A 27,046-nucleotide genomic window follows, 5' to 3' on the forward strand; every position below is an offset into this window, starting at 1 on the left:
TAAACCTCGTATACGTACCTTGCAAGTAATTAAACTAGCCTGGTGTATGCAATCTGTATTTGGTTGCCATTTATATATAATGATAATAAAAACAAGTCGTATATTCAGTAATAAATATCTATCAATATCCGAGTAGGCTATTCTTCAAAATTCTATAGTTTTGCCTAAACATATTTAAAGTGGTTATTTAGTCTATGCACATATGCATGTTTACCTTCATACATTGTACTCTACAATTAAAATACCATACAAGACTTGAATGCCATGAATGTATGCAAATATTTTTTTAGAAAAACAATTAACAAGAGAAACAGGTTCTGTTCACTGTTGTATTATAATATATAATATATGTACATATATTCAAAGTTGGGTAAAATAAATCTTCCACATTTACTAATGTATATATTTTTTACATCTGTAATACCAATTTATCCACGTATGCATTTATTTTCCATTTTTAGAGCACAATAGTAAGTGGGTAGGGCAGCATTTTAGCAAAAATAATCAGGGCAGCATTTTAAAGATTGCCATAAATTAGGGGGATCGAATTTTAAATGATAATCTATTACAATTTATTGTCTTTCAATTGTAAGTTCCTTTGGATATTATTTTCTACTAGTGCTTTGCCCATCCACATATCAGCAGGTGTCTTTGGAAAGGAATTGCTATTAAATTATATTTGCATTTAAAATGAAAAAACTTTAGTTAAAAGTAAATTGTATTGGTAAAATGTATGTATCATCATTCTTAAATTTTATTTGAGCTCTACATATGTATTTTGATTACGTGGGATGCCACACATACCGTCGCATTGTTGTGTAGTTAATATAACTAGCATACATCTTTACAAATTCTTACAGACCTTCACAAAGTCTTCATTGACAATACATAATACTTACATATAGTGCCAAATAAGGAATATGTATAAAAAGTTTTCAAATAAAAATGTAATGTATTGTAAATATATACATACATATATGTTCATATATGTATATGAATGTACATACAAGAACATAGTGCATGTAGATATTATATATGGTCAATAGGAATATGTTGAATCTTTATAAACCATGACCGACTATTTGTTAGTTGCTCGTATATTTTTTTAATGAATAAATTATCTTATTTAATTCTACATTTATTACTTGTATATAAACAACAGAACGACCTTGACCAATTTCGCTAATAGAAATGGGCAATATATTTGACTAGTGTTGGACCCGTTGATTTCAACGGGTGGTTTCGAAAAGGAATTGAAACTCGAATAAAAATAAAGTTAAAGATATTGAATCGACTGGTTTCGGAAAGAAATTGATGCACGAATTACGAAGTGATTACGAATTACGAACTACGTTTTGTGCATCGCCGACCTCCTGACGCCTTTGCCCCCGATGCCTCCGTCGCTCCGGGGCCTTCGGCCCCAGCGCCGCCGACGCCTCCGGCGCCCCCGACGCCTTCGGCACCCCGGGGGCTTCGCCCCCAGCGCCGCCGACGCCTCCGGCGCCCCCAGCACCCCCGATGCCTTCGGCACCCCGGGGGCTTCGCCCCCAGCGCCGCCGACGCCTCCGGCGCCCCCAGCCCCCCCGATGCCTTCGGCACCCCGGGCGCTTCGCCCCCAGCGTCCCCGATGCCTTCGGCATCCCGTCGCCCCCAGCCCCCCCGATGCCTTCGGCACCCCGGGGGCTTCGCCCCCAGCGTCCCCGATGCCTTCGGCATCCCGTGGGCTTCGCCCCCAGCGCCGCCGACGCCTCCGGCGCCCCCAGCGCCCCGATGCCTTTGGCACCCCGGGGGCTTCGCCCCCTGCGCCGCCAGCGCCCCCGGCAATGAAAAAACTGAAAAAATGAAAAAAATGAAAAAAATGAAAAACTGAAAAAATGAAAAAAATGAAAAAACTGAAAAAATGAAAAAAATGAAAAAACTGAAAAAATGAAAAAAATGAAAAAACTGAAAAAATGAAAAAAATGAAAAAACTGAAAAAATGAAAAAAATGAAAAAAATGAAAAAACTGAAAAAATGAAAAAAATGAAAAAACTGAAAAAATGAAAAAAATGAAAAAAATGAAAAAACTGAAAAAATGAAAAAAATGAAAAAACTGAAAAAATGAAAAAAATGAAAAAACTGAAAAAATGAAAAAAATGAAAAAACTGAAAAAATGAAAAAAATTAAAAAACTGAAAAATATGAAAAAAAAAAAAAATTTGTTCCCCATACTGGTTGATGGTTGATCGTCCGTCACATACAAATATACAAATATACAAATATATTTAGCGACAGTCCGTTTTTATATATATTATTGAACAGTTTTATAATTCGTAGTTATTTGAATTTTTACAAATCTTAAATTGTTATATTAATGATATATATACAAATGAATGTCTATTAAATTAAATTAAATTTTTTAATAGATATCTATACAAATGAATGTCTATTAAATTAAATTTAATTGTTTAATAAATTAAATTGTTATATATACAAATGAATGTCTGTGTGTGTGTGTCTCGAGTAGGCTTCTAAGCCACTGAAGCGATTACGATGGAACTTTCAGGATTTGTTGTATGCATGTCCGGGAAGATTACTGTGAAAAAAAACGGGAAAAAACGGGAATGAGTGTCATTCGCTATAATTTCGCAGCAGCGTGGCTCGGTCGTTAAGCTTCTGCTTAACACTGAGAGGCGCCGAGTTCGATCCCTTGAGCTGACCTCGATTGAAAAAGAATTTTTCTGAGTATATCTGTAATGCTGCTGGTCAGACCAGGATTTGTGACTCCTGGTTGATCGTTTCCTATCAGAGTTTGCCAATTTTCTCTGATTTCATTGTTGAAACGATTCCCGATTAAAAATTGGCTAAAAATCCTTCCTACCTACTATGTCACCACTATTTGAGTATGATTAATGTAAATATTACAATAAAAATGTATGTACAATTCATAGATGTCTCGTTAATTGTCGAGTTTGTCAGTGTCTCGTAATTTAGCGACTTATTTATATAATAAAAAATGCTGTATTGTTTGTAATTTGGCGAATTGGGGTTTACCTGTAATGCCTTCCTGGTATGAAATAAAATAAAATAAAATAAATAAATAAAATAAATAAATAATTTGAAATGTTTTCGCGTCGCGACCAGGGTGTTCACTGCCTGCGTTGTTCTGAAAGATGGGAACGGGAACGGGAACGAGAACGGAAACGGGAATTGCATGCGTTATTGTGGCATTGCAACGCATGCAGGGTTCAGCTAGTTGTTATATAAAATTTTTGATTAATCAAGAAGTTTAAGTGTCTTTAAAGTAATTCAAAACAAGTTCTTGATCACACGTTTACGAGCCGAGCTTATAAATAAGGCAGCGTGGAAAAATCATCTCAGTTGCTCAACATCATCGCACTAGACAGCAATCTATATCAACGAAAAAAAATGGGTATGTAAATTATCATGTTAACTAATATTATTTTGCTTTTTATAAATAGGTATAATATTTACCATTAAAATTTTTTATTTGTATTATATTTTACACAAATTATTATATGTACCTATATGTACATATGCAGTTGTGCTTTACATACAATTTCGACAGTTATATTAATTGAAAAATTCAATTTAATTACATATATTGATTTTTTAAAATTAAAATAATTAATTAGCTTCACCTCAGATATATTTGATTGAAAGGTCATCATCAATCGCTGTGATTTAAAGAAATGTTTATGTACAACACTTATCATATTTAAGTGCATTTTTTTACGTAAATATTACATCATGTTGATATCAATCTAAATATTTGAATTCGTTTTAATTTTTTTAAAAACCGGTCATCCAAGTAAAAAACTTGTTTCGAGTAGCTTGAACCAGTTGATGTGTATTAGATTTCTTTGATTCTATTTTACAAATATTTTTTTTTAATTACATTTATATAAAGAGCTAGTAAAATATTTTCCGTAAAGAAAATTATTTTTCACTTTTATGAATTTATTTGATTTTTAAATGCTTTTTATGATTACGAAATTATGTTCACAATACATCTTATATCTATTTAAATAGCTACTGATCTACTGATAATTTTCTATTTTACAATTTAATTTAATTTGGTTAGTAATCATAGTATTATATTATTCTAATGTTAATCTACAGCATAATAGGAAAAAGAGCTCAAAAACCTATTTACATTATGAATTTATAGAAAGTTTGCTTTCATTGAAAATTAATTTGATAAATGTATGTATGTACATATTTATGAAACTACATTTTAAATATCTATTAATATGATACAAAGAATGTTATGTTTTAATAACAATAATATATTGATAATTGCAATTCATATCAACAGTTTGCTCCACTTAATTATAATATTTATTGTATAATCAATAATGTAACATGTAATTTGCAAAATTATTGATAATAATTCCACATTTTTTTTTACAGCTAAAATATTTTTCCTTATCTTGAGTTTCTTCGTATTGGCGATATGTTTGACTGAAACGAATGCAGCCAGTAAGACATTCATTTAAAAACTTTTGTATTAAAAAAAATTAAAGCCATAAGGTCCACTTATATGAAAATTTTTACAGGCGGAGAATGCCCTGGAACCGCACAAATTTACTCGTGCAGTCCAAAATGCATTCAGGATACCGATTGTTCATATGGAAAGAAGTGTTGTCCAAATTCATGCAATACCAAGTCATGTGCTGAACCAAAAACCACGGGATCATCTTCTGGCAAGGGTGGTTCATGTAAGTTATATTGAATGTTTTAATGTCTGGAATTTAATAGCGAGTAAAATTTTCATTGAATAAATTTTAATACATATTTCAATGTAAATATGTTTATAATAATTTTGAATATTCATGTTTTCTTAAGTTATTAGAATGAATATACATATACAAATACAATATTGCGCTATTTCGCAAAGTAGTTCACTTGTCTTATCATCGTCAAGGTGAAGATGAGGTGAACTTGTTTGAATCGACAAGTACATATATCCTTTTGTATGACCTTTAACAAGGATTGTTTGTAAATTGAGGTCAACCGTTCTCTATTGCAAAATTTTTGAGCTCGCCGATGTAACCGAAATTACCTTCCTCAATGTAAAACCTATTTCGAATAATTATACGATTTATATTTTAGCTGGTGGATCTGGCAGCTATTGCAACAATGTCAAATGTAACTCATACGAAAAATGCGAATTGGACCGTTCAACTAAACGCATGAAATGTGTAAGATCTTAAGATGTATGCTCTTTTTCAAATTGCAATCCGACACCACTACAGCATGAAATATGATATTTTTCATTTGATTGTTATTTGCAATACACATTCTTGAATTTTTGATTTAGTGTGCATTCTGAGTTTTGTTTGTTATTTTTTTTAGTGTTTATAATATTAATAATTAATAATTATATGTTTGCATGAAATAAAAGTGCTTTTGATATTTTACTTTTTATTTCATTTACTTCGATACGTCAATATTGAATTGTATTACGTATTATACATACATATATCCTATATCACAATTTGATAAACCATTCAAATACACATTCATTTTTTCATAATACATACAAGTTCATTTATATAACGACAACGATTCATACATTTTGTATTAAAAACACACAAGTAATATACATATATTATATATGTTTTATAAATTGTTCAATTTAGTCCATATCAGTTACGTCGTTGGCTCCATAGTCTTCAGATTGCCATGGAAATTCGATTACTCCTTGCATAGGTAAATTTTGACTGCATTTAAATGTTTCAGAGAATTGTTTATAATTTATTGCAATAGTATTACTTCTGATGAGTGGATGTAATTTTAAATCTTCAAATAGCTCTATTATATATGTTGACACTGGACGCTTTGTGCAAAATTGTTGGGTCAAGTGAATAAAGAACAACTGTAACATAATATGATATCAAGAATTAAATTTTGGATCAGCACATATGTAAATACATAATATAAAATCTTCATTAAATTGTTTTCACCTCAAAAGCAGTCTTGTTGACCCATAAAACTGGAACATCGTCATTCAATAATCTTTTATATGTCATAAAAGCAAGTTTAGCTCCAGCGGAATCGGTGATTCTTTCTATTAGAAACTGGTCAACGTTTATCTAAAACATTTTTAAGTATTGACTTATATTTTTCACTATGAATTTGTGTCTTTATAATTTCACAATTTTCATTAATATTTATAACTATTTAAGAGTGTCTTACATTGAGTTTGACTTTTCGATCATGAAATTTGTCTTTTATGTTCATTTCCATGATTTTATTTGTAGTTTCCCTATCGTTCGTGAACATTTTTATGCCAATAGTTTCTAAATAAAACATCATTTCTTTGGCTAGTTTGAATCCAATATCAGACATTAAGAAATATTTTGGTGCTTCGGGTGACATTATGAAATATTCTATAGCACCCATTGGTACGACTAAAAATAAAATAAATTGTAATTTTGAAACTATTTTTGATTAAAAATGTTTGGTATAATTGTTTTCTTTAACAACATTCATGTTTGTTAGCTCTTTCTCTAAAGAGCCTTTCTATTTTAAAATGTGTTATTGAATTTAAAAACTGATAATGTATTTTTGTATAATTTGTTATTAAATTCAAGAGCATGTAGGATGTTTTATATTATTAAATAAGTTTTTTATTAACTTTATTTATAACTTGTGAATGCTTTATAACATATATGTAAAAAGAAAATTCATACCTATATTTGCTCGGCGTTCCATTACAGTTTTAATATCTGTATCGTATGGGAGCTTTATATAGGTCCACCTGAAAACAAATTGATGCATGCTTTAGTGAAATAAATATTGGTTGTGGCTATTTGCAGGTACTATATCTGCGAATTATTGGCTATTTGTAGGTACTATATCTGCGACAGTCGCAAAGCCTTCTGCGCATGCGCGTTAACTGTCACTGTCAGCGTGTTTACTGATAATATTTTGTTTTAAACCTCTTAAAATTTTGTTCGAACTCATTAAGTGACGTAGTATGAACGATTGATTAAACATATAAGATTAAAATAATGAACGATTGACCAAACAAGTCTAGCATACATTAAATGTAAGAAATTATAATCGGATTATTAGTTCACGCGCATGCGCAGAAGGCTTTGCGCCTGTCGCAGATATAGTACTTGCAAATAGCCAATAATTCGCAGATATAGTACCTGCAAATAGCCACAACCATAAATATTGGTAATAAACTAATTGAAACAATGGCACATACATTTTTTCTGATTCTGTTAGAATGCTTCCATACGATTCATACATCAATGTGCGATAACGTTTTTGTAGCTCTCCAGCATTGTGAATAAAGCAGTTGGTTAAATTCACCTGAAAGAATCAAAGCAATAAATCAGAAAATGTAATACATTAAGTAAATAAAAAATACGGTTAGATTACTTCTCTAAATTGGTTGTTCCATATAACTTTATTTTGCCAAGGTTTATTTAGAATTGTAAACGTCATCATTTTTTGTATTTCTTTCAGGGCTCTTGCTCGATCTCGATCTTCAACTAATATATCACCACGTTGTAGTTCGGCTTCCAGAGTTGATCTCAATTTTTTGAAAACATAAGTTACAACTTTGTCTGCTTTTAAAATGTCCTCATTGTCAAATGAATCTATATATAGTGATGAACTAACGTCGCTCATCAAACTACTGGCAGTTTTCAAACAGTAAATGTGTCGATCTAATGCTTGTCGTCTGTGTAGTATGAAATCTCGGTATATGTTGTGAGTATACATTGCTAAAACAGCATTGTAAATTTGCCTGAAAGTATTATAATATAGATAATATACTTACAACAAATACATCTGCTACATCGATTGGTGCATACCTTTTATCAATGACGGAAATATTTTGCATTATATCATGAAGATTTTCTATAAAATAGGCTTCTATTCTTAAATCATCTTTTGTATATCCCAATATTGTTATAAACATGTGATCCCAATCAAGCTGAAAGTAGCTTAATATGTATATAAACACATTTATTATACTATATAATTTTATTACTATTTATCATTCAGAAATATACTAACAAATGGTAATTTTTCTTTTAATGTTTCCAGAGTAATATATTCTGAAGTTTTTGCTGTTAATTTTTCCATATATTCAGAAGGACGAGGTGATAACTGCAAAATTATATCTTAGTGTAATTATTATGAGCATAAATCTTTTATAGGTATTTTTTTTCAATTTTAATTATGATTACAATAGACTAGAAAATATTTTTTTTCTGAAAAAAAAGCATGTTACATTATATAATAATAAATGTATATGTTCATACCGACTGTATTACGTTAATGACATTTCTTTCCAGTGTATTCAAAACTTCTTTAATGTGAGAAGCACTATTGCTTGATTCAGCAAAAGCGTTTACGTATTCCAGAGCTGCTTTTGTTGTTGCAATATAAGAAGTTGAATTATATTCACATTCCTTGTATTTGGAATACATTTCATTTAAATCAACGTTGTTTTCTGTAGATCTAATTTTAAACAAACATTCTTCAGAGTACAAGTTGTTGCCCATGACAGATTTCAGAATGGTATCATAGCTGGTCGGTAAAATAGCCAAACCAAAAGTACCCTCATCTTTATCTATTTCAAGACGAACATCGAAAAGAGTAATGAAGTTTCTATTCAATAAATCAGTCACAAGTTCGCAAAGGCGAGGAATGTCCCCAGGATCGGCAGATTCATCATAAAACTTCCCAATGGATTTTATTTGGGATTGCAAAGCTTCCACTGAAACATGTAAAGCCATATAAGATTTTATTTAAAGCACATACCCAATTGAAATGTTATAAATTTCTTACCACTAGACTTTTCCTCTCGTATAGGATCAAAGTCGAAACACGATGTGTAGTAAGTCTTGAAATATTGCATGTATTCTGGACTAGTTGAATTTATTTTATTAAATTCATCTAAAAGGTGTTAACGATATTTATATATATTGGGTTTGGTGCAAACGATCGACAAGCGCCAGATTGACTGAACCACAGATTAGCTGGATGGTTGCTTTAAACGCAATTCTCGACTTCACGAATGATAGATTGCACATCAGATGACGAGTAACCTTTCGATGTGCACAGATGCAATTATTAAAATTGAGTTGGATCTTTCTGGTGAGTTAAATAAGGCAAAATTCGGAACTAAAGTATCAGAAGCACAGAACGTATACAGGGTAGGTATGTCGAGACTTCGGGTAGATTTCGCTTAGTGTAAGTGCGAGCAGTGCGCACGCATAAGGTGCACGTGTCGTTAATCTGTGGTTCAGTCTGTCTGGCGCTTGTCGATCGTTTGCACCGCATCGATATATATTATATATACATATACTCTTTTAATTCATACATATGATAAAGTATTTTTTTCTTACCTTCAATACGTTTCCAGACGTTAGAGTTCAAGTTTGGCTCAGCAATATATTCACTTTGAATTCCGTCACATGAAAATCGATAAAGATCGTCACAGGGAGATATATTGTGGTTCATTAAACTCAAAATTTTACTGGCTCTTAATCGACAAGATGTTGTACTGCAAGTTTTTTCGTCGTCTTCGTTGAATATAATATTTGTTGCAGGTGTTGCTGTGTATGGATTTGAATAAGATCGATAAATTTTGGTTGAAGTTGTATTACCGATGTTTGAATATGATGAGGTAGTGCTGGCTTCATCTTTTAAATAATAATTTGAAATGGTGTGCCCTGAGTATAATAGTTTTGTAACAGTCGTATTTTCAAAATTGTCAGTCGTGTTTTCATAATAGTTAGTCACATTTTTAATTGGCTCACTTATTTTTAGTGAAATAGTAGTTTGTTCTAATATGATTTCAGGCTCGTTTGTAGTTGTTTCTATATTTGAATATAAATTATCTGTCATATATTCAGTTGACACAGAATCTTCAGTGATGATTTCAGAATCTGTATTTTTTATTACAGAACTTCCCGTTACTAGTACAGATAGGTTATCTATTTTAAGTGTTGAATTTTCCATAAATGAGATTTCTGTTTCTGATGTAGTAGATGAGTAATCTATTTCGGGTGCTTTTGTATTTTCCACTAAATAGCTTCCCGTTGCTGGTTCAGACCATGAGTTATCTATTTCAGGTGTTGAACTTTCCATAAAATTGATGTCTCTTTGTGATGTAGATGATGAGCGATCGATTTTGGGTGTTCTTGTATTTTCCATAAAATAACTTTCCGTTACTGGTGCAGGCGATGAGTAATTGATTTCAGGTGAAGTATTTAAACTATTAATATTATTATTCTCATCGATGTAATCAGAATCGATAAATTCTGTAGTTTGAGCCTGGAAAAAGTGATTGTTAAAAGTTATGTTTGATAAAAATGTAAAATTTAAAAATTCATTGTTTGATTAAATTTGGGCAATTTTATTTTTACATAATCTCACCAAGATAACATTTTCAGTGCTACTACGAAAATGCACATTTTTTGCTATTGTGGTTGATTCTATTTCTAGTTTGCTATTATTTTTAGCATTTGTATTCTGTGTGCCATTTATCATTTCGAATTCTTCAAAGATTTCTTCAGAATGACCTTTAGATTTTACTACTGTAGTTGTTTCTATTTCATAAGTCGTCATCAGTATTTTGCTATTATTTTTAATGTTTATATTTTGTGTGCCATTTACAATTTCAGTATCTTTTATGATTTTAGAAGAATGACCCTTAAAATCAAAAGTAATTACATATTTTAAAATCAAACTACACCATTCTCTTTAATATAATAACTTATAAATATGTATCATATGTGCATATATGTATGTATACCTGGGCATTGTCTGTATCGTATGGGTGTCTAAAGTTCCATGTTAGCAACAGAATTAATCCACAAAGTGTTGCAAATATTAAAAGTGTGCAAGTGCAAGTCTTCCAAGATGTGTCGTCCGTCCCTCTTCTGCGTGGATTTTGAAAATCATAAGTACCCCTTGTCATTTTTTATTTGTTTGAACTGAACACTATATCCTTTAATTTTGTAAGCAGAAAATTTGAATACAATATAATGTAACGCTCCTGTACCATATTCAATACTGAATACAAATAACATATTTTAATTTTAGTTTCCCACTCGACAGGAAACAAATTAAACCACAACTTCCGTTGATTTCTTTTAATAAAAATGTTATGCGGTTGTTTTACCAAATAATTATTTTACTGAGACTCGTTATCTCGGTTGATAGAGTAAGGTTATCAGTTTGTTACTGAATCAATTTAAGTAATTATTTTATTAAAACGCATACATGAGAATTATTGATGGGCTAACTATTGATAAACGATATAACTGAGATGGCTAGTATAGAAGATTTAATATGGACAAGCTAAATATGTACCTACTAGTAGGTTCTACTTATTGATAATTTGAAATTTTATTCAATCTTAAAAGTTGTAAGATTGAAAAAATCTTATTATACTAATATAACGCCCAAAAACGCAAATATCGGAAGGCAAAGATCGAAAAATCGAAAGATCTTAAGTCGAAAGATAAAAAAAAAGGGTGCATGGTAAACGGTACTATGTATATATAATATATATGAGTGGCATGCGGTGAAATTCTCTCTCTTTTTGTCATACAGCCTTGTTTAACGTGCGCGCGCAGAATACGGGAGGAAAAGCCTGTTCCTCTTATTCCGGTTGTATCCTGCTCGCGCAAATTAAGTGAGTATGTACGACGGGGGGAGAGACCCTTTTTTTTATCGTTCGACTTAAGATCTTTCGATTTTCGATCTTCGCCTTCCGATATTTGCGTTTTCGGGCGTTTCACTTTCGGTCCCGTGAGGTAGACCCCAATTTTACATAGTATTTTTAAATACTACATATTTTATTCCAAAAAATATTTTAAATGCACCTGGGGTCCTCCATTTACTTGATCCACCACTGTATGTATGTATGTACATATATGTTCTTAATTTTTCTTTCGGGCTATATGGCTAAGTAAAAAACATTTTTATATATGAACATACATATACATATATGCAAGTTATATATAGAATTACAGCAATATTTTTTTCTCAAGCCCAGACAATTTCAAGAAAGTGAAACAGAAAGTGAGCTCCTTTTACGCAATTTTAGAATAAGTTATATACACATTGGACTCAACATGCTAGCTGACGTTATATCGTTACGCTCTGTAATGTACATACATATATTTATATACGGTTTACAAAAAGCGATCTCACTCAAGTCACTAAAATTTCGATCACGGAACATCTAGACCCAAAAACTCCATCAATTGAAAGCACGCGAAATATTGTACTAACGAGAACTCGAATGCCAGATGTTCCATGATCCAGATTTTAGTGACTTGCACGATATCGCTTTTTGCGGAATAATCCGTTTACCGTACATATGTACATATGTAAGATGATTTTGCCTTGCACTCGCCCAGAACTTGTCTTGTGCCGAATAGTGCGTTACTGTATAGTATCAATAGAAACTGTCGTTTACGTGAAATGCTGTGCTGTGCTCTAGCCGTGAACTGCTGGATTGTATGAATAGACCATAAAGAGTGGCAATGTTTTATAACAGAGAAGCTTTTTTTTGTATTCAAATTTAAGTGCATCAAATTATATTATGATTTTCAACATATACTTAAAGAATATGACAAAGAAGAATAATTATACTAATTTAAAAACCAATTATATTGAGGCTGTGGCGAATGAATTTTTATTGCTGTGTGTAGCTGCAGAGCTATTTGTTTCTAAACGTAAAATTCTGCTACACTTTAATATATTTATTGTTCAAAGCTTTGTGAGTGAAAATTATGTTGTAAGTCATTAATTAATGTAAAAGAGTTCAAACCTTTTACTGTACTTGGGAATGTGAATGATTTTTCAAAGAGATTTATATTGTAGCTTTAATTAGATATTTTATAGTTATTAATTAGTTGGTGGTACAGGGGCGTATTCAGAAAATTGGCAAGGTGGGGCCATTCATAATTTGTAATAGATTGATACACACACGCACACATATACAATTTTTTCAATAATAAAACATTTTATCAATTATTTATTTTAACTGAATTATAAAAACACAAAATACATAATTTTAATTGTATACGATTACATTATATAATTCTTAAGGGTGGGAATCATTAGCCCCATGCCCTCCCTCCCCCTGGATCCATCAGTGTAGTCATTTGAGTCTAATTAATAAAATGTTGAGTCAGTACAATTGTATATTATTTTTACTAATTTAAAAACTCGTACTTGCTGTTATTTGTTTTTTTTTACCTAAGTAAGTACCTACCCATGTTGCAAGAAGTTGTTTAGAGAGATTTATTTTTGTAGTATGAGCATCGGCAATTGGTAGTAGCGGCTGAGAGTTTGCAGTGGGCAGTTGGTAGCCGATCGCGAGTTCGATTGGCTGCACTGCTCGGTCTCTGAACGTGCCGGCGCCATGGTGAGTTGACGTGCGCAGCGTCTGCCGATTAAATCCGAGAGGGGCGACGGCGTTGGAGGCCATCCGAGCCCGAGATGGGGCCCAAAAGCCCCGGCGCCTCCGCCCCCGTCCTCAGCCCCACCCTCGCCCTCCCTCCTTCCCTCACCACACCTCACCGCCTTCGCCGTCGCGCCACCTTTCTCTCGGCTATTTACGAATCTCACATTCTGCCATGTTTTGCCAAATAAGCCTATCCGCTAAATCTGCATGTGTCTGACTCGCCAATCTCACTGTCTCACTATCGAAATGAGCGCTGCTGGTTTGTTATAGTGGCCCGAGACTGCGAGCTTTGACACATGTCGACACTTTTGAGGTTATGTTAATCGGTGATCTGTTTTCAGTCTACCGCTAAAAAGAAGACCAGGAAGTTGCGAGGCCACGTCAGTCATGGACACGGACGTATTGGTGAGTAATAACAATTTTCCTAATTTTATTTTATTTTGCATCGCCGTAACTGATGAGCATTATTGAAGCTAACCAACAGTAACCTTAGTAATAGTAAAATCAATTCAATAGTGCTTACTTGTGGTATGAAAGTGGCAATCAAATTATTGTATTTATAATGCATTTAATGGTTCAAGCGTCCTTTCGCCTTTGAGGTTGTGAATCCACATGGATTGGATCTGATATTAGTTATTTCCACGTATTGATGAGGACAGTGATGAGAAATGAATCTTGTTTTCAGGTAAACACCGTAAGCATCCCGGAGGTCGTGGTAATGCCGGTGGAATGCACCACCACCGTATTAACTTCGACAAATATCATCCAGGATATTTCGGAAAGGTGACTTTTTTTGTTTATATAATGCGAAAAATTAATTGTTTACTATACTAGTTTTCCATGATGATTTATTGAACGGGCGGTCTAAATATACCTGTTGAAATGTTCAAAACTGATTAAATTAAAATTTGCCTCTAATTCAGAGGATGTATCTAGCCTCGTTAAATTTTTTTATGTATGTTTGTTAAAATTTATTAATTTTTTTTATGCTTAACGTGTTTCAGGTGGGTATGAGAAATTATCACGTTAGAAAAAACAAGAATTTCTGCCCTACCTTAAATTTGGACAAACTTTGGTCGTTGCTTGGCGAACAGACAAAGCAGTTGTATAAAGATAAGGAAACAAGAACCAAGAAGGCACCCGTTATCGACATTGTCAAATCTGTAAGTATTCGTCTTAAGTTTTGATTTTTAATTTTGGTTATTATTTTTATGATGATTTTGTGAACGGGCGGTCTTAAAGCATCGTACAAATGCAATCTCCCGTGTTGATTGTTCTTTTCTGATCAAATTAATGTGTTTTTTTTTGTGGTATGTTGTATTTTTTTGATATGTATTGATGTAGCTTTTGTTTGTTTCAGGGTTACTATAAACTTTTGGGCAAAGGTCGCATTCCTAATATTCCAATCATCGTCAAGGCAAAATTCTTCTCAAAAAAGGCTGAAAGGAAAATCAAGAAGATCGGAGGAGCCTGTGTTTTGTCAGCTTAACGTGTAAAATTAATAAAATATTTTTAATAACTTATATTTTGTTTTTATTTGGCTGCAATTATTCCTTTCACATACATACATATAATTGAGAAATAAACTATTTGTAAATATGAGCACTTATGTACATACATTAGTTGCATTTTAAGTCTGACTCTTACTGAGGAACTGGAGGTGGAGTATTTACATAGGCGTGTTAGTGTATATGAATGAATTTGCAAAGAAAAATCGACTCATTTTTTTGAGGAATGATCGCTGGGTTTTGTCTCCGTTATTGATAACAATTCTGCAGATCCACTAGAAAGTATGTAGTTTATGGTGAGTAGGAAACATTGAAAGATTAAGACTGCTGAAATGAATCCTTTTCAAAGGTAAACGTTAAAGATGAATATTTTTCTCAACTCACAGCTGGTGTGGCATTTACATAGTCTGCAGATGTATAGCTCGTGCAGCGAAAGCTGGCACGTACCAATACAAACACGTATATTGTGTCCATGATGATATGAATAAGATTTTTTGTATCAGTTTTCTAGGACAATCAGTTGGTCCCTTTCATACGCACCCACTTTCCGAGCATGACAGAAATAACAATTATTTTTTGTATTGCTCAAAGTGTGCACTACCACTTTGTGATTTTTTCCAGTTTCACTGGTCAGTCACCGATCAACCCCCACAAACTGACGTAACGCGTTCTTATATTGTTTGCTAATTGGTTAATTGGAGTTAGTTCATTAGAATTAGTGGATATATGATAATAAAATTGGATCTGGGAAAACACTAACGGGACAAAGAAGTAACGAATTAAAGAAAATCAGAAAAGGTTAGTAAAACTAGAAGTACGTTTAGTAGTAGAGTAGTAAAAGTAAAGTCTTATAATAGAAAAGTTTGAAATTGAAATTCAAAAATAAGATTATAAAACGAACTATGTATTTATTTAGATTAGAAACACTTCCGGTTCGGGTAGACTTTCTGGGTGTAAATGTACTGCGGCATTATCCAAAGATCGCCGCAATATTTTTTTTGTAAGATTATTTTATTATTATTTACATTGAAGTAGAATGGGTAGAAGCGCTCTCCAGCTTCCAAAAATGTTGCTACTAAAACTCCGTGCAGACGGAGATTTCGGCTGTTTTTCTCAGTTGCAGTAGGATCTCTGAAATAGGCTCTACTAGTGAAATTGTGTGGTAGTATTAGTTCGACAAAGTCCGAACATCTGTATGTGCACGTGGTAGATGTTCGGATCAGCCTCACTCATTGAAAAACAGTTATTATTACTTTATATCTACATTGAAGTAGTATGCATAGAATTGCTCTCAGCCCCTAAAAATGTTGCCACAAAAAATCCGTGTGCCCGGAGATGTCAGCTGTTTTGTCCAGTTGTTGTAAGGGACGATCACTTCCACGAATTTTTTTTCCTCACTCTTTTGACTTTCCGTCTCTCTTCGATGGCTCGCTTTTAAGCGATACTTTTGTTAGGAATGACTATTCTATACATTATACTTCAATGATTATTTATGACAAGTTCTGACTTAGCTACAAAATTCTGAAGCCGACAAACAATTCTATGCAAAATAATGAAAAAATATTTTGATGGTCTAGGCACCCAACAGTAAACAAATTTGAAGTGAGCAAATAAACAAAAAAGTGTAGCGATTTCTTTGCGAATTTATTTTATTATCTTTGTAACGGTCGGGACTTAATACTAGCCGACAAAGAAGAATGTCTATACATAATAATGAAAAAGACTGCATTATTATCAAAATTCGAACACTTTTAAAATCACTTATTTCCTGTTTAATATAATTTATATCCTATATTTTTTAATTCGTATTAATTTTTGCATACGTACGTTTGTTTTACTTATAATTTAAAAAAAATGCTATTTATCATTTTATTCGTGGCACGTATTCAAATATTAAATAAATATGCCATCCAAACTATATCATAGATCTTAAAAACATTACACGATCGGTTGAAATAAAATATATAAATATTAGCGTGTTTCTTTCAACAGCCTGTATATGAAAAATGCATTTGTGTGAGTAATCGGAAATTTAAACGTTGAATGGATTAAGTCATTGCTGAGTATCAGCTGAATTCCGTTCTTTTTTTGTTGACACCTTTGGATGTTGATGGGTATTTATTCAGATTGTCATGAAGAAAAAATTGGCTTTATCTAGATAGAAGTTTTATCATTAAGACTAATCATAGAAGTAGAATTCATAGAATCGCTCTCAGCCTCCAAAAATGTTGCTACAAAAACTGCGTGGCGGAGTTTGTTCATTGTTTGCTAAACTTCGTCTCTCTTTGATGGTTCGCTTTTAGACGATACTTTTGTCAACAATGACCATTCTATGCTTATAAATCGTGATTAGTGAAAGAGTGACATTGTTGTTATAACCAGAATGTATTAAAATAAATACAAGTTGTATATGAAATGAATTTATTAAGAAAACATTTGTGAAATTACATATTTGGTGGAGGAGGTGGAACAGGCATCAATGGTGGGGGAGGTGGGACTGGGTTGAACATAGGGGGACGTGGTGGTGGTGGAACACCCATCATAGGTGGAGGAGGTAGCGGTGGACGCAGACCAGGAGGTGGCATTAATTTCGGGGGCTGTTGTGGTCGAAGAAGTTCCATTTTGAAGGCAAATTGCAAGAAAAATTGCTTGGTATCTTTGTTCCAATGGGTCCAAAATTTAGTATCGTGTTTTTCCACCTCTCTACTTGGAACTTTGAATGCGATGGTTTCGTACGGTTCGGCGGCGAAAAGCAAATATTGCCACTTGCGGTCTGGAGGTTCGACTTTTTGTTCGTAAGCAGACATAAAGCGGTGTCGGGGCAAAACACCTTCAGAAATTTCTGAAATGATATAAAATGGTCAGGTTCAATACGTTTTGGTTCATTTACATATATAGGTGTTCAATATACCTGGATAATCGACTTGAAAGAGTAAACTTTGCTGGCCCGTTTCAGGATCCCGTTGTTTTGTGACACGATATCCAGGCCTACCGATTTTGACGAACTTTTTTGGTTCAATTCTGGGCTTCTCCGGAGCCAATTGTTGTGGTGCCTCTTTAGCTTCAGTGGCTGCTCTTCGAGCCAAATTAGCTTGATGTTTCTTACCCTGGGTGTGGGCAAGATAACTTCCCTCGTTGTTGTGCAGCGTTAAGCATAATTTACACTCGTAGGATCCTGTCGACAGATTTATATAAGAATCTCGCTGAGAAATTAAGAGCTATTAAGAAAATGAACTGTTGCAATTACCTAAATGATTTTTCATAAAATATGGATCCTTATTGAGGTCTATTGTTTCGAGAGCAAGTAGTCGAAGACGTTCTCTCCTGTCACGGTTGCTTTCCGACCATGATGCGACACCTCCTCCGCCTGTCTTCCCACCAGGACGATTTTGAAAGTCCATGATGAAAAAGTATCTACAAAAATTTATTATGAGGTAAATTGATGTTTCATTCGAGAATGCTTATTATTTTGTCTGTGATCATTTCGCATATGATACTATTGAAATGTGTCAAAAATTCATACGAAGGCACTGTTATGGTGATTTTTTCAAATACAATTGCAAAATCATGTGATTTATAACAAATATAATTAAAGAGGATATCACATATATTATTTTAGGTTATGTGCTTTGTCCCGATAAGCTATATTACATATTTCCAGTCGAACGTTTGAATGATATGTAATTAAAAATGAAATGCAATTACGTTAGGCAAATATATACTAAAACCTAGTTTAATTGTTAAGATATTAATATTATAAATAAACGTTTTGATACGATTTTTCTAATCCATTTGCATATTATTTATGGGAGATTTTGAAGAGTACATTAGCATATATGAATTGAATAGGATTGTGATATTCAAAGATAAAATTGTACCCAAATAAGACAAAAAATCTACCTTTTGTCGACGGCTTTACAAACTGTCAGCCGCCGACCAAGACGCCAACTGGATGGTTGTAGTACCAACTTTTACGACCATGTTTGAAATATCTTAAATCACTTAATTTGTACATAATTTTCGAAGAGAAACTTTATGTGGCATGATGGTGTAAGTTTATATGAAAAATATTGAATTATAATGAAAAGTGAAATGCCAATAAATTAAAACAAACATTTTTCAACTACTGATATTATACTTATATTATATACTGATATTATATTATACTTACATTTGTACCAACGTGCAAATAATGTGAGGCATAGAGCTACACTATTTTTTTTACTATTTAAGGGAAACACTACGCTCATTTAATATTATAGTTAATTACTATTTAAGGCAGCGGTTTCCAAACTGGGAGGCGCGAACTACTGCCAGGGGAGGCGCCAAAACTTTTATTAAAAAAATAATTTTCTAAGGGTGTTTAGAATAAATTGCCCGAGGGCGCCATCGGGCCGGCCGGCACTGTTTGTAACGTCTTATTTATGCGAAACGGGCTTTTCGGCACTAGCTGCAATGAAAACCAAATATCCAACCAGGATAATAGTCGAAAAGGAGTTACGAGTGGCACTCTCCATATTGCACCCAAGATTTGATAAACTTTGTGCGAATAAAAAACATGTGTTAGATGTAGTTTAATTAGTAATTTAATATAAAAATAAATATACGTGTTCGTATAAATTTATGTTATAGCAAAACCTTTTTATTATTCTGTCTATTGTAGTGTTCAGTATTTTTTTTTAAATAAAGGTTCATTATTTAAAACGTTTCTATATTATTATATCTATTAAAAAATAAAAGGTAGGGAGGCGCGGAAAAAAATTTTTTTTTTAGGGAGGCGTAGTAGCATAAAGTTTGGAAACCGCTGATTTAAGGAGAAGGCTACAATCATTGGTTACTTAATTGTTGAACCAATGCCTCGACAAAATTTTGTGCATGAAACATATAAAGGTCTGTTCATACTTAACAGCACTGCACGACTCCGTTTCAAATATGTCATTTTATTACATTTCTATTCATATCTACCTGCACGTCGCGGTGATGTCACGTTCACAGCACTTTGGCCGAGTGCAAGGCATAATCCGCTTACTTATACATTACAGGCCATGACGATACGGCGCAATATTGCTTACGTCGTATTGTCGAGAACTCTTTCGCATTCGTAGCTACGCGTCAGAATACAAGTCAGCAAAAATGTTTCGGCGTTTATCAAACGAAAAATTATGTATAATCGCGTTGTTGTTGGAAGAAGAAGCTCAAGAAGGCAATAAAAAAGCACGGAGGCGTTTTGATGTGCATCCCATGTTAAAAAATAGAAAAACCGAAGGAGAGTTTTGGACACTGTATAAGGAGCTTGTGGATGATGGACAAATTTTTTTTAAATATTTCCGTAAAAAATTAAAAAATTTTTTTTAAATATTTTTTCAATATTTGCGCAAAAACAATGTCGAAAGATTGAACAGCTGTCAACTGTCACTATCGATAATTGGTCCAAAACAGCAAAGCGGCAGACTCATGGCACGTAATTTGCGTGTATATTTCCACGATGGCCAAAAAAACGGATACGATACGTTGACGGATGTTGCTGTAAGGTATGAACAGGAAATGTCGAGTACTGCTGTAAGCCTGCCGTAGCGTAAACGTGACGGTTGGTATGAATATACCCATACAAAATGTACCAAAGAATACTTTTAGTACGGCCGGATACCCGCTGAAGTCGGTACGTGCTGACTAGGTATGAACAGACCTTAAACAGTGGCGGCTCGTGCATAGGAACTGCGGCGCTGCAGCACCCCCAGAAAAAATACAAAAAAATCACATTTTTATACATTTACAACTTGTGAATATAATTTAAATAAGAATGATTAGATATTTGACATAACCATTATTAATGAGTATGTCAAATATATCTAAATACAAGTTGTAAATGCGATTTCTTTGTAATTTTTCTGGGGGTGCTGCAGCGCCGCAGTTCCTATGCACGAGCCGCCAGGTATACGGACAGGTGTGTGAATAACACATGGCTGTGTCCACACTCTGGCTATCTTGTGTTTTAGTTTGTTATTTTGTACCAATTGGTGCCAAGTCAACCATAAACGTGTGTTTAGTTGAAAGTATCACATTCAAAACTTGTTTATAACAATAGTTCCGCTTTGTCAATTTTGTGCATCTGTAGTCATAGCTCCAAGTTTATAGTTAATACATTTTAATAACTGACCGATTTTATTCATTTATCTTAGTTTTGTGCGTAGGTGAATGCGTATGTGGGAGCAGCAGTGTGAACAGCTTATCATGTTGGCCGAGTAGCAACGAATATCGTCCTGACAAAACGCTAGGCAATGCGTATTCTGTTCACACACATGCATTATTTGCGCATAAAGCTTTTTCACAAAGTGGGGGCAATGTGAAGAGTCAAGTCATCACATATCGTTTTATTTGGTTCGGTGATTATTCCACACAAAGTGATCTCGCACACGTCACTAAAATCTCGATCACGGAACATCTGGCACTCGAAAGTTCCATCCACCGAGAGTTACGTACGCGAACTATCTTACTAACAAGAAGTCGAGTGCCAGATATTCTGTATTCGCGATTTTCGTGACAACGATTGTCGTGTGCGCGATGGCAATGTGTGAAATAATCCGTTTACCGTTTTGTTTATATGAGTATGCTTATGTTCGACTTTTGCATTCTTAATCTATCGCCCAATTTGGTATATTTTATAGTTACCGGTATCACTTTTTATCGAAATTTCACATTTCCATGACGCCGTTTCAAATACTCAATATGTATGTAAAAAAGAACATATGTATGTATATCCAGTTTGTACTTCGATATCCATAGAAGTGATAGAATGGATATGCTTTAAAATTTGCAGAAATAATAAAAAAAGCCCAACTATAAAAATTAAAATATTCAGGAAAGCTAACTAATGGAACACAGAGGGCCGAATTGTAAACGAAAAATATATGTATGTACATACATACATATATGATTAATTTATATACAGTATTGTATTTATATTAAGCTTTCGGTAAATATGAGAATACATACATACAACGTTAATTTAATATTATTAGAAATGATAATAATGCATGTACATAAAATAGCGATGGATAAAAATTTTCTTTTAAAACGGCAAAAAAACATCACGTCAAAAAATAATGTTAGAGGATAAAAATATCAAAGTCTAGTCAGCAAGGCTAACGTTCCAGGTCAACGTATTCCAGATATTTTGAATAATAAATAAATTTACATTATTGACAGCTTAGCTCGGTCCTGGAAAAAGGTTCCACTCGCGATAATCTAGGTTGAAATATTTTGAATGATAAACAACTTTAATATTATATATGTATATATCGATTTATTGCCAGTTCCGTCGAAATATGAATGGGAAAGCTTACTTCTAATTATTGTATATATCTTAAAAACATTTTCATGTTTTATAAACATATTATATACCATGACTGTAACTCATAAATATTTACTAATTTGTATCCGATAATATCGAATATAATATTGTAATCCTTTTATTTGGATAAGTACGTTAAAAGAAAACAATTTTTCATTTTTTTTATTGTATTCACGTGTCTACTTTAAAATCGCTATAAATCAACAGCACTTTTTTGTATATTGCTGGATACGAGAACGATGCTTTGTGAAAATACGTTGACCTGTTGACTCAATAGTCAGTCTGTGGTTTTGCCTTGTAATTGTTCAATGCTTTCCGCTAAAATTTTAGTGAATTTGTAAATATGTTGCGTTCTACAAATGTTGCGTTTTCCCGATTTTCACTCTCCCGAGCAACGCCGGGTAATTCAGGTGCATAATGATATTTATGAACAGCAGTGTCCAGAGAAATGCATTTTTCTGGTAGTGTCGTTCAATTTACATGGCAACGGATAAACAATCCAATACAAATAACAATAGGTATTGTAATTTTTTGTAATAATCAGATTTTTATTGTGAATGCTCCTCGAAGGGTTTTCTTCTATCTTTGAATTTTTCTCACTATTCACATTAGAGAAGATAAAAGTGATAGACAATTCTTTTTAAACATTAATGAAAAAAAATGGCAAGTAAATACTAAAAGATTTCATCATCTTAAGCCATTCACCATCCACTGCTGGATGAAGGCATCTCCAACACGCTTTCCTTTTACCCTTTTGCATTTTCTTGGGTACTATTCTGGCACTTCTTTTGTCCGCTTTTCGTCCATTCTTCTAGCCATGTGGCCCGCCCATTTCTGAATTTCCTCATTCTGTACATATGAGCCGTTATATTTCAAATTGGCGTCATTTCACTTTTCTTCATTTCGAGAAATATCCTGCAAAATATTAAACTTTGCGAGATATTTATATGGATGTTAAACTTGGACATTGAACGCCAAGTTGATAAACAAAGTCCAATGCACTCAAAGAAGTATGGAACGCTGAATGGTCGGCATAACGAGGAATTACAGGAAGCGGAATATGTGAGAGAGTGAAGAGATTCAAATGGAAATGGGCGGGTGGGCCACGTGGAGAGAAGAATGGACGAAAGGTGGAAAAAATAAGTGCGAGAATGGTACCCAAGAGAATGCAAAAGCGTAAAAGGAAGACTGCAGGGAAGATGGGTAGGCGAAATTAGGAAAATGTGTGGGGTGAGATGGATGAGAGTTGCGCAAAACAGAGACGAGTGGAAGCGTGTTGGAGAGGACTTAATCCAGCAGTGGATATGGTGAATGGCTATTACTTTAAGATAAAATATAAATATAACTACGAAAGAACTTCGATTTTGAATAACAAGGTGAAGGTGAAGGAATAGATCGTATATGAGTCATCAATCGTATGGAAGGCGCACCAAAATATCCCCATAAAAATATACATACATATATATATATATATATATATATATATATATATATATATATATATATATATATATATTCTGATGATAAGCGAGATGAACAACAACTGATTTTTTTTTACTATTTGGGAGGGGGGGGGGAGGTGCAACTACCCTTAGAGCAGCCCTGACTACCCTTGTCATACTTATCACCCGTATATTCCACTCCTGTATTTTCTCGTTATGCCGAGCATACAGCGTTCCATTCTCCTTTGAGTGCCCAATTCCGGCGTGCAAAATATATTCCTTTTTAAAATATCCTTCACCGTTTGATTCTTTTGCAGTTCAAAAGATTGTTGTGTGATGAGCAGCATGGTTTTTCACCATGTCGTTCCACTACCACTAATCTTGCCTGCTTTTCATATTATACCATGTCTAAAGTTGACCGTGGACAACAAGTTGATGTAGCCTACTTTGACTTTCGAAAAGCATTTGATCTTGCCAACAATGACGCTCTTATGATCAGATTAGCTGAAGTGGGCTTTTCTCCACGTCTTCTTAAACTCTTTGCTTCTTATCTTAGTGATAGGAAGCAATTTGTTAGATATGGTATTTATGAATCTCCTTCATTTTTTACGCGATCTGGTGTAACTCAGGGGTCCACCTTAGACCCTTTACTATTTACAATAGTCATTAATAACCTCCCTAAAGTACTACGCAATGCTTCATGTCTCTTGTTTGCAGACGACGTTTAACTATTCTTTGCTGTTAAGGATGAGAGGCAAGCCTCTCTCCTTCAAGCTGATATTAACGCTGTTTTAGAGTTCAGTTCCAGTTTAGGACTTGAACTGAATACTAGTAAATGTGCCATTATGAGTTATGGACGTGCGAATTCGCTCTATTGTCACGGATATTCCATTGGATCCGTATTGTTGAAGCGCGTGGAATCAATGGTCGACTTGGGTATCACTTTTGATCCTCAATTCACCTTTCACAACCACATCAAGACAATCGCTGACGTTTCCTTTCGTCGACTTGGATTTGTTTTGAGATATGCTAGATTATTCTCCAACCCCTTGTCTTCTCGCTTGCTTTTCAACTCGCTTGTTAGAAGTAAGCTAGAGTATAATGCAATTGTGTGGAATCCGCATGAAGCAAACTACTCTCTTATTATAGAAAAAGTGCAAAAAGCATTTCTTCGTTTTCTTTATAAGAAAGAGTATGGGTATTACCCATATCTCTATCCTACTCCTTTCCTTTTGAGCATGCTTGGGTATAATTCCCTCGAACTTCGGAGAAACTTCTCGTTAATTCGTTTCGTTCTCCAGCTACTGCGTGGTAATACGTCATGCCCGTTGTTTCTGGAACAATTGGGACTTTATGTACCTAATAATTATGTGCGTGGTAGATATCATAATTTAATGGTTGTACCTTCTGCTCACACAGTTCTTTTTCGAATGGTTCCTATACCTAGAGCTATTCGACTTATCAATGAAATCGTTGCTGCTGTCCATGAATGTGATATTTTCCACCTTGGGGAGCGTAGATTATCGGATATTATCTTAACATATTTATCTGGTAACCTGCGCTCATCATTACTTTCTTAATTTGAATGTGATGAATGAGTGGAATCTTAATCTACTCTCTTCCATTTGGGCCTCGCTGTGATTTTATTTTTTATTCATATTTTGTTTTATTTTATTTTACTTTTTCTTTCTCCTTTGTACATTTTTATATACTATTTTAATTTTGTTCAGTGTAAACAAAGAATGGGATTTATGGATTTTATTTTTGATTTTTACACTTTTGTTATTTTTTTTTCTCTCTGAATGATGTATTATTTTCCTTTTGTTACTTTTTTTTATTATTTTATTTTACCATGTTTTCTGCTTTTGCTTTTTTCCTTTATTTACAGATTACTTGTTTTTATATATTTTTCAAATGTAGGCCATTGTGGCGCATTAGGTTCTTCCTGTAATGCCACAATGGTCCAAAACTATTAAATAAATAAATAAATAAATGAGAGTCGCGGAATCATTAGTGTGAATCGTGATATGGAATACGCCTTTGTGAGGTATGTATAAACAGTGTATTCACAATGTGAATAATTAAAGCCTGTCCTAGAATTAGCAGGTCATCATATTTGGACACGACCCATGGAGCGTGCGGCGCGCGCGCCAGACGAGGACGAGTGAGGCCAAGGAATGGGGGCTCAGGAGGCGTGGGGGCGCAGGCGTTGGGGGAGACGGGATGAGAGGGTAAGGGGGGCAGGGAGAGAGGACAGATCGATGCGGGGCGAGGGCGGGTGCGAGCGGCGAATGGCGAATGGAGAATGGCGAATGGCGAATAGCGAGTGGCTCCCCGTCCCCGGGCGGCAGAACCGGCAGTCGACAGCCACAGCCACGGCCAGTCCCCCGCGGGTCGCTTTTCCGAGAGGTCTGCTCGCAGGCGCCGCGCTCTGCCCACTTCAAAATATTGAAAATTGTACGTCCGCCGTACTAGTTCATTGTTTGGAGGGGCGGCCGGGATCCCCCGCGCCCCCGCGCCCTCTCGAGCCCTCCCATCCACACCTGCACTCCTCCCCAGGTGAGTGTCTCATTGCACTTGCATCAACTATGTACGTGACCGAATTTCAGAATGCCCATCAAACTCGCGATCTATCATTTCCGACACTTTTTGCTAAATGGCTTCGTGCAAAAAGTTTCCCGGCGAATTTTCAAACTTGAGGGGTGCAAGTTTTCGCCATGGAAACCTATACATGTCAAAATCAGCTGAAACTATTCTTCCTTCATTTGTTTGATTATTCTTTTGTATGAACGATTTTTGTTTTGAATAAAAACAGAAAACGAATGAACTGATTTTCATTCTATTTAATTCATACAAACTGATTTTTTGTTTTATTATTTTATTTATTTTATTTTATTTTATTAATATACACTCGTCATTACAGATCGCTCCAATGCGAGGAGTGTACGATAACGGTCAGAAATACAATAATACATAGCATATAACAATTAATCAGTACAGCAATAATAATCATAGAGACTATTATTACAATTTTTATACATATAATAAACACGAAATTATAGAGATGTCTATAGAGATATCTATAGATTTCAGATTACTGTGCATAATTTTTACAAATTATACACACAGATTTTGTGACAACAGGAAATTATCTAATACCAATTTTCAGGAACCGTTTCAACAATGATCAGATAAAATTGGCAAACTCTGATAGAGAAACGATCGATTTGGAGTCACAAAACCCCTAAACCTAACCAGCAGTTTGACGAGGACACGAACCTTCCTCCTCA

At 34.0% G+C, this 27,046-nt stretch overlaps 5 protein-coding genes across 7 annotated transcripts in view; 3 read left to right on the forward strand and 2 right to left on the reverse strand.

Annotated features, from left to right (window-relative positions):
• The first annotated feature begins 3,362 nt into the window (after positions 1-3,362).
• On the forward strand, positions 3,363-5,422 carry LOC143910530 (waprin-like protein). The gene is made up of 4 exons (XM_077429038.1): positions 3,363-3,411; positions 4,413-4,481; positions 4,559-4,720; positions 5,115-5,422. The coding sequence occupies exons 1-4, from the start codon at positions 3,408-3,410 to the stop codon at positions 5,213-5,215; spliced, it is 336 nt and encodes a 111-aa protein (XP_077285164.1). The 5' UTR covers positions 3,363-3,407; the 3' UTR covers positions 5,216-5,422.
• Positions 5,414-11,062, reverse strand: LOC143910529 (membrane metallo-endopeptidase-like 1). The gene is made up of 13 exons (XM_077429037.1): positions 10,789-11,062; positions 10,410-10,685; positions 9,377-10,307; positions 8,817-8,924; positions 8,288-8,745; positions 8,040-8,132; positions 7,835-7,956; positions 7,398-7,767; positions 7,222-7,328; positions 6,698-6,765; positions 6,201-6,415; positions 5,969-6,097; positions 5,414-5,880 (listed from the first exon to the last, which is right to left on the reverse strand). Exons 1-13 carry the CDS (start codon positions 10,951-10,953, stop codon positions 5,641-5,643), a joined length of 3,282 nt encoding a protein of 1,093 aa, XP_077285163.1. The 5' UTR covers positions 10,954-11,062; the 3' UTR covers positions 5,414-5,640.
• Positions 11,063-13,330: 2,268 nt separating this feature from the next.
• RpL27A (ribosomal protein L27A) lies at positions 13,331-14,978 on the forward strand. Its single transcript, XM_077428967.1, has 5 exons — positions 13,331-13,416; positions 13,797-13,860; positions 14,141-14,238; positions 14,460-14,618; positions 14,816-14,978. Exons 1-5 carry the CDS (start codon positions 13,414-13,416, stop codon positions 14,942-14,944), a joined length of 453 nt encoding a protein of 150 aa, XP_077285093.1. The 5' UTR covers positions 13,331-13,413; the 3' UTR covers positions 14,945-14,978.
• Positions 14,979-16,780: 1,802 nt separating this feature from the next.
• Sf3a2 (splicing factor 3a subunit 2) lies at positions 16,781-18,953 on the reverse strand. Of its 2 annotated transcripts, none has more exons than XM_077430276.1 (4): positions 18,864-18,953; positions 18,211-18,377; positions 17,875-18,138; positions 16,781-17,805 (listed from the first exon to the last, which is right to left on the reverse strand). In XM_077430276.1, exons 2-4 carry the CDS (start codon positions 18,362-18,364, stop codon positions 17,408-17,410), a joined length of 816 nt encoding a protein of 271 aa, XP_077286402.1. In that variant the 5' UTR covers positions 18,365-18,377; positions 18,864-18,953; the 3' UTR covers positions 16,781-17,407. The 2 variants fall into 2 exon arrangements, with proteins under 2 accessions (XP_077286402.1, XP_077286403.1); XM_077430277.1 differs by having other exon boundaries at positions 17,331-17,805; positions 18,842-18,913.
• A 7,079-nt stretch (positions 18,954-26,032) lies between these two features.
• The window catches only part of LOC143910306 (ubiquitin-conjugating enzyme E2Q-like protein 1), a 58,430-nt gene continuing 57,416 nt past the window's right edge, over positions 26,033-27,046 (forward strand). Inside the window, exon 1 of one of the 2 annotated variants that reach the window (XM_077428716.1) lies at positions 26,033-26,315. The gene's annotated coding sequence lies outside the window, so the exon portion shown is untranslated. The remainder of the gene's footprint in view (positions 26,316-27,046) is intronic. The other variant, XM_077428715.1, reaches the window with a different exon arrangement.

Source organism: Arctopsyche grandis, chromosome 4 (assembly GCF_051622035.1).
Source record: "Arctopsyche grandis isolate Sample6627 chromosome 4, ASM5162203v2, whole genome shotgun sequence".
Lineage (NCBI taxonomy): Eukaryota > Metazoa > Arthropoda > Insecta > Trichoptera > Hydropsychidae > Arctopsyche > Arctopsyche grandis.

Excerpts from the sequence above, each read along its gene's own strand:
- LOC143910530 (XM_077429038.1), top strand. Across the intron at positions 4,482-4,558 it reads GACTGAAACGAATGCAGCCA|GCGGAGAATGCCCTGGAACC; the intron begins GTAAGACATTCA and ends AAATTTTTACAG. Across the intron at positions 4,721-5,114 it reads TTCTGGCAAGGGTGGTTCAT|CTGGTGGATCTGGCAGCTAT; the intron begins GTAAGTTATATT and ends TTTATATTTTAG.
- LOC143910529 (XM_077429037.1), bottom strand. The coding sequence starts at position 10,953 with ATGACAAGGGGTACTTATGATTTTCAAAATCCACGCAGAAGAGGGACG. Across the intron at positions 8,133-8,287 it reads TCATTAACGTAATACAGTCG|TTATCACCTCGTCCTTCTGA; the intron begins GTATGAACATAT and ends ATAATTTTGCAG. Across the intron at positions 7,957-8,039 it reads TAAAAGAAAAATTACCATTT|CTTGATTGGGATCACATGTT; the intron begins GTTAGTATATTT and ends AGCTACTTTCAG.
- RpL27A (XM_077428967.1), top strand. Across the intron at positions 14,239-14,459 it reads ATCCAGGATATTTCGGAAAG|GTGGGTATGAGAAATTATCA; the intron begins GTGACTTTTTTT and ends AACGTGTTTCAG. Across the intron at positions 14,619-14,815 it reads TTATCGACATTGTCAAATCT|GGTTACTATAAACTTTTGGG; the intron begins GTAAGTATTCGT and ends TGTTTGTTTCAG.
- Sf3a2 (XM_077430276.1), bottom strand. The coding sequence starts at position 18,364 with ATGGACTTTCAAAATCGTCCTGGTGGGAAGACAGGCGGAGGAGGTGTC. Across the intron at positions 18,139-18,210 it reads TTTTATGAAAAATCATTTAG|GATCCTACGAGTGTAAATTA; the intron begins GTAATTGCAACA and ends ATCTGTCGACAG. Across the intron at positions 17,806-17,874 it reads CTTTCAAGTCGATTATCCAG|AAATTTCTGAAGGTGTTTTG; the intron begins GTATATTGAACA and ends ATATCATTTCAG.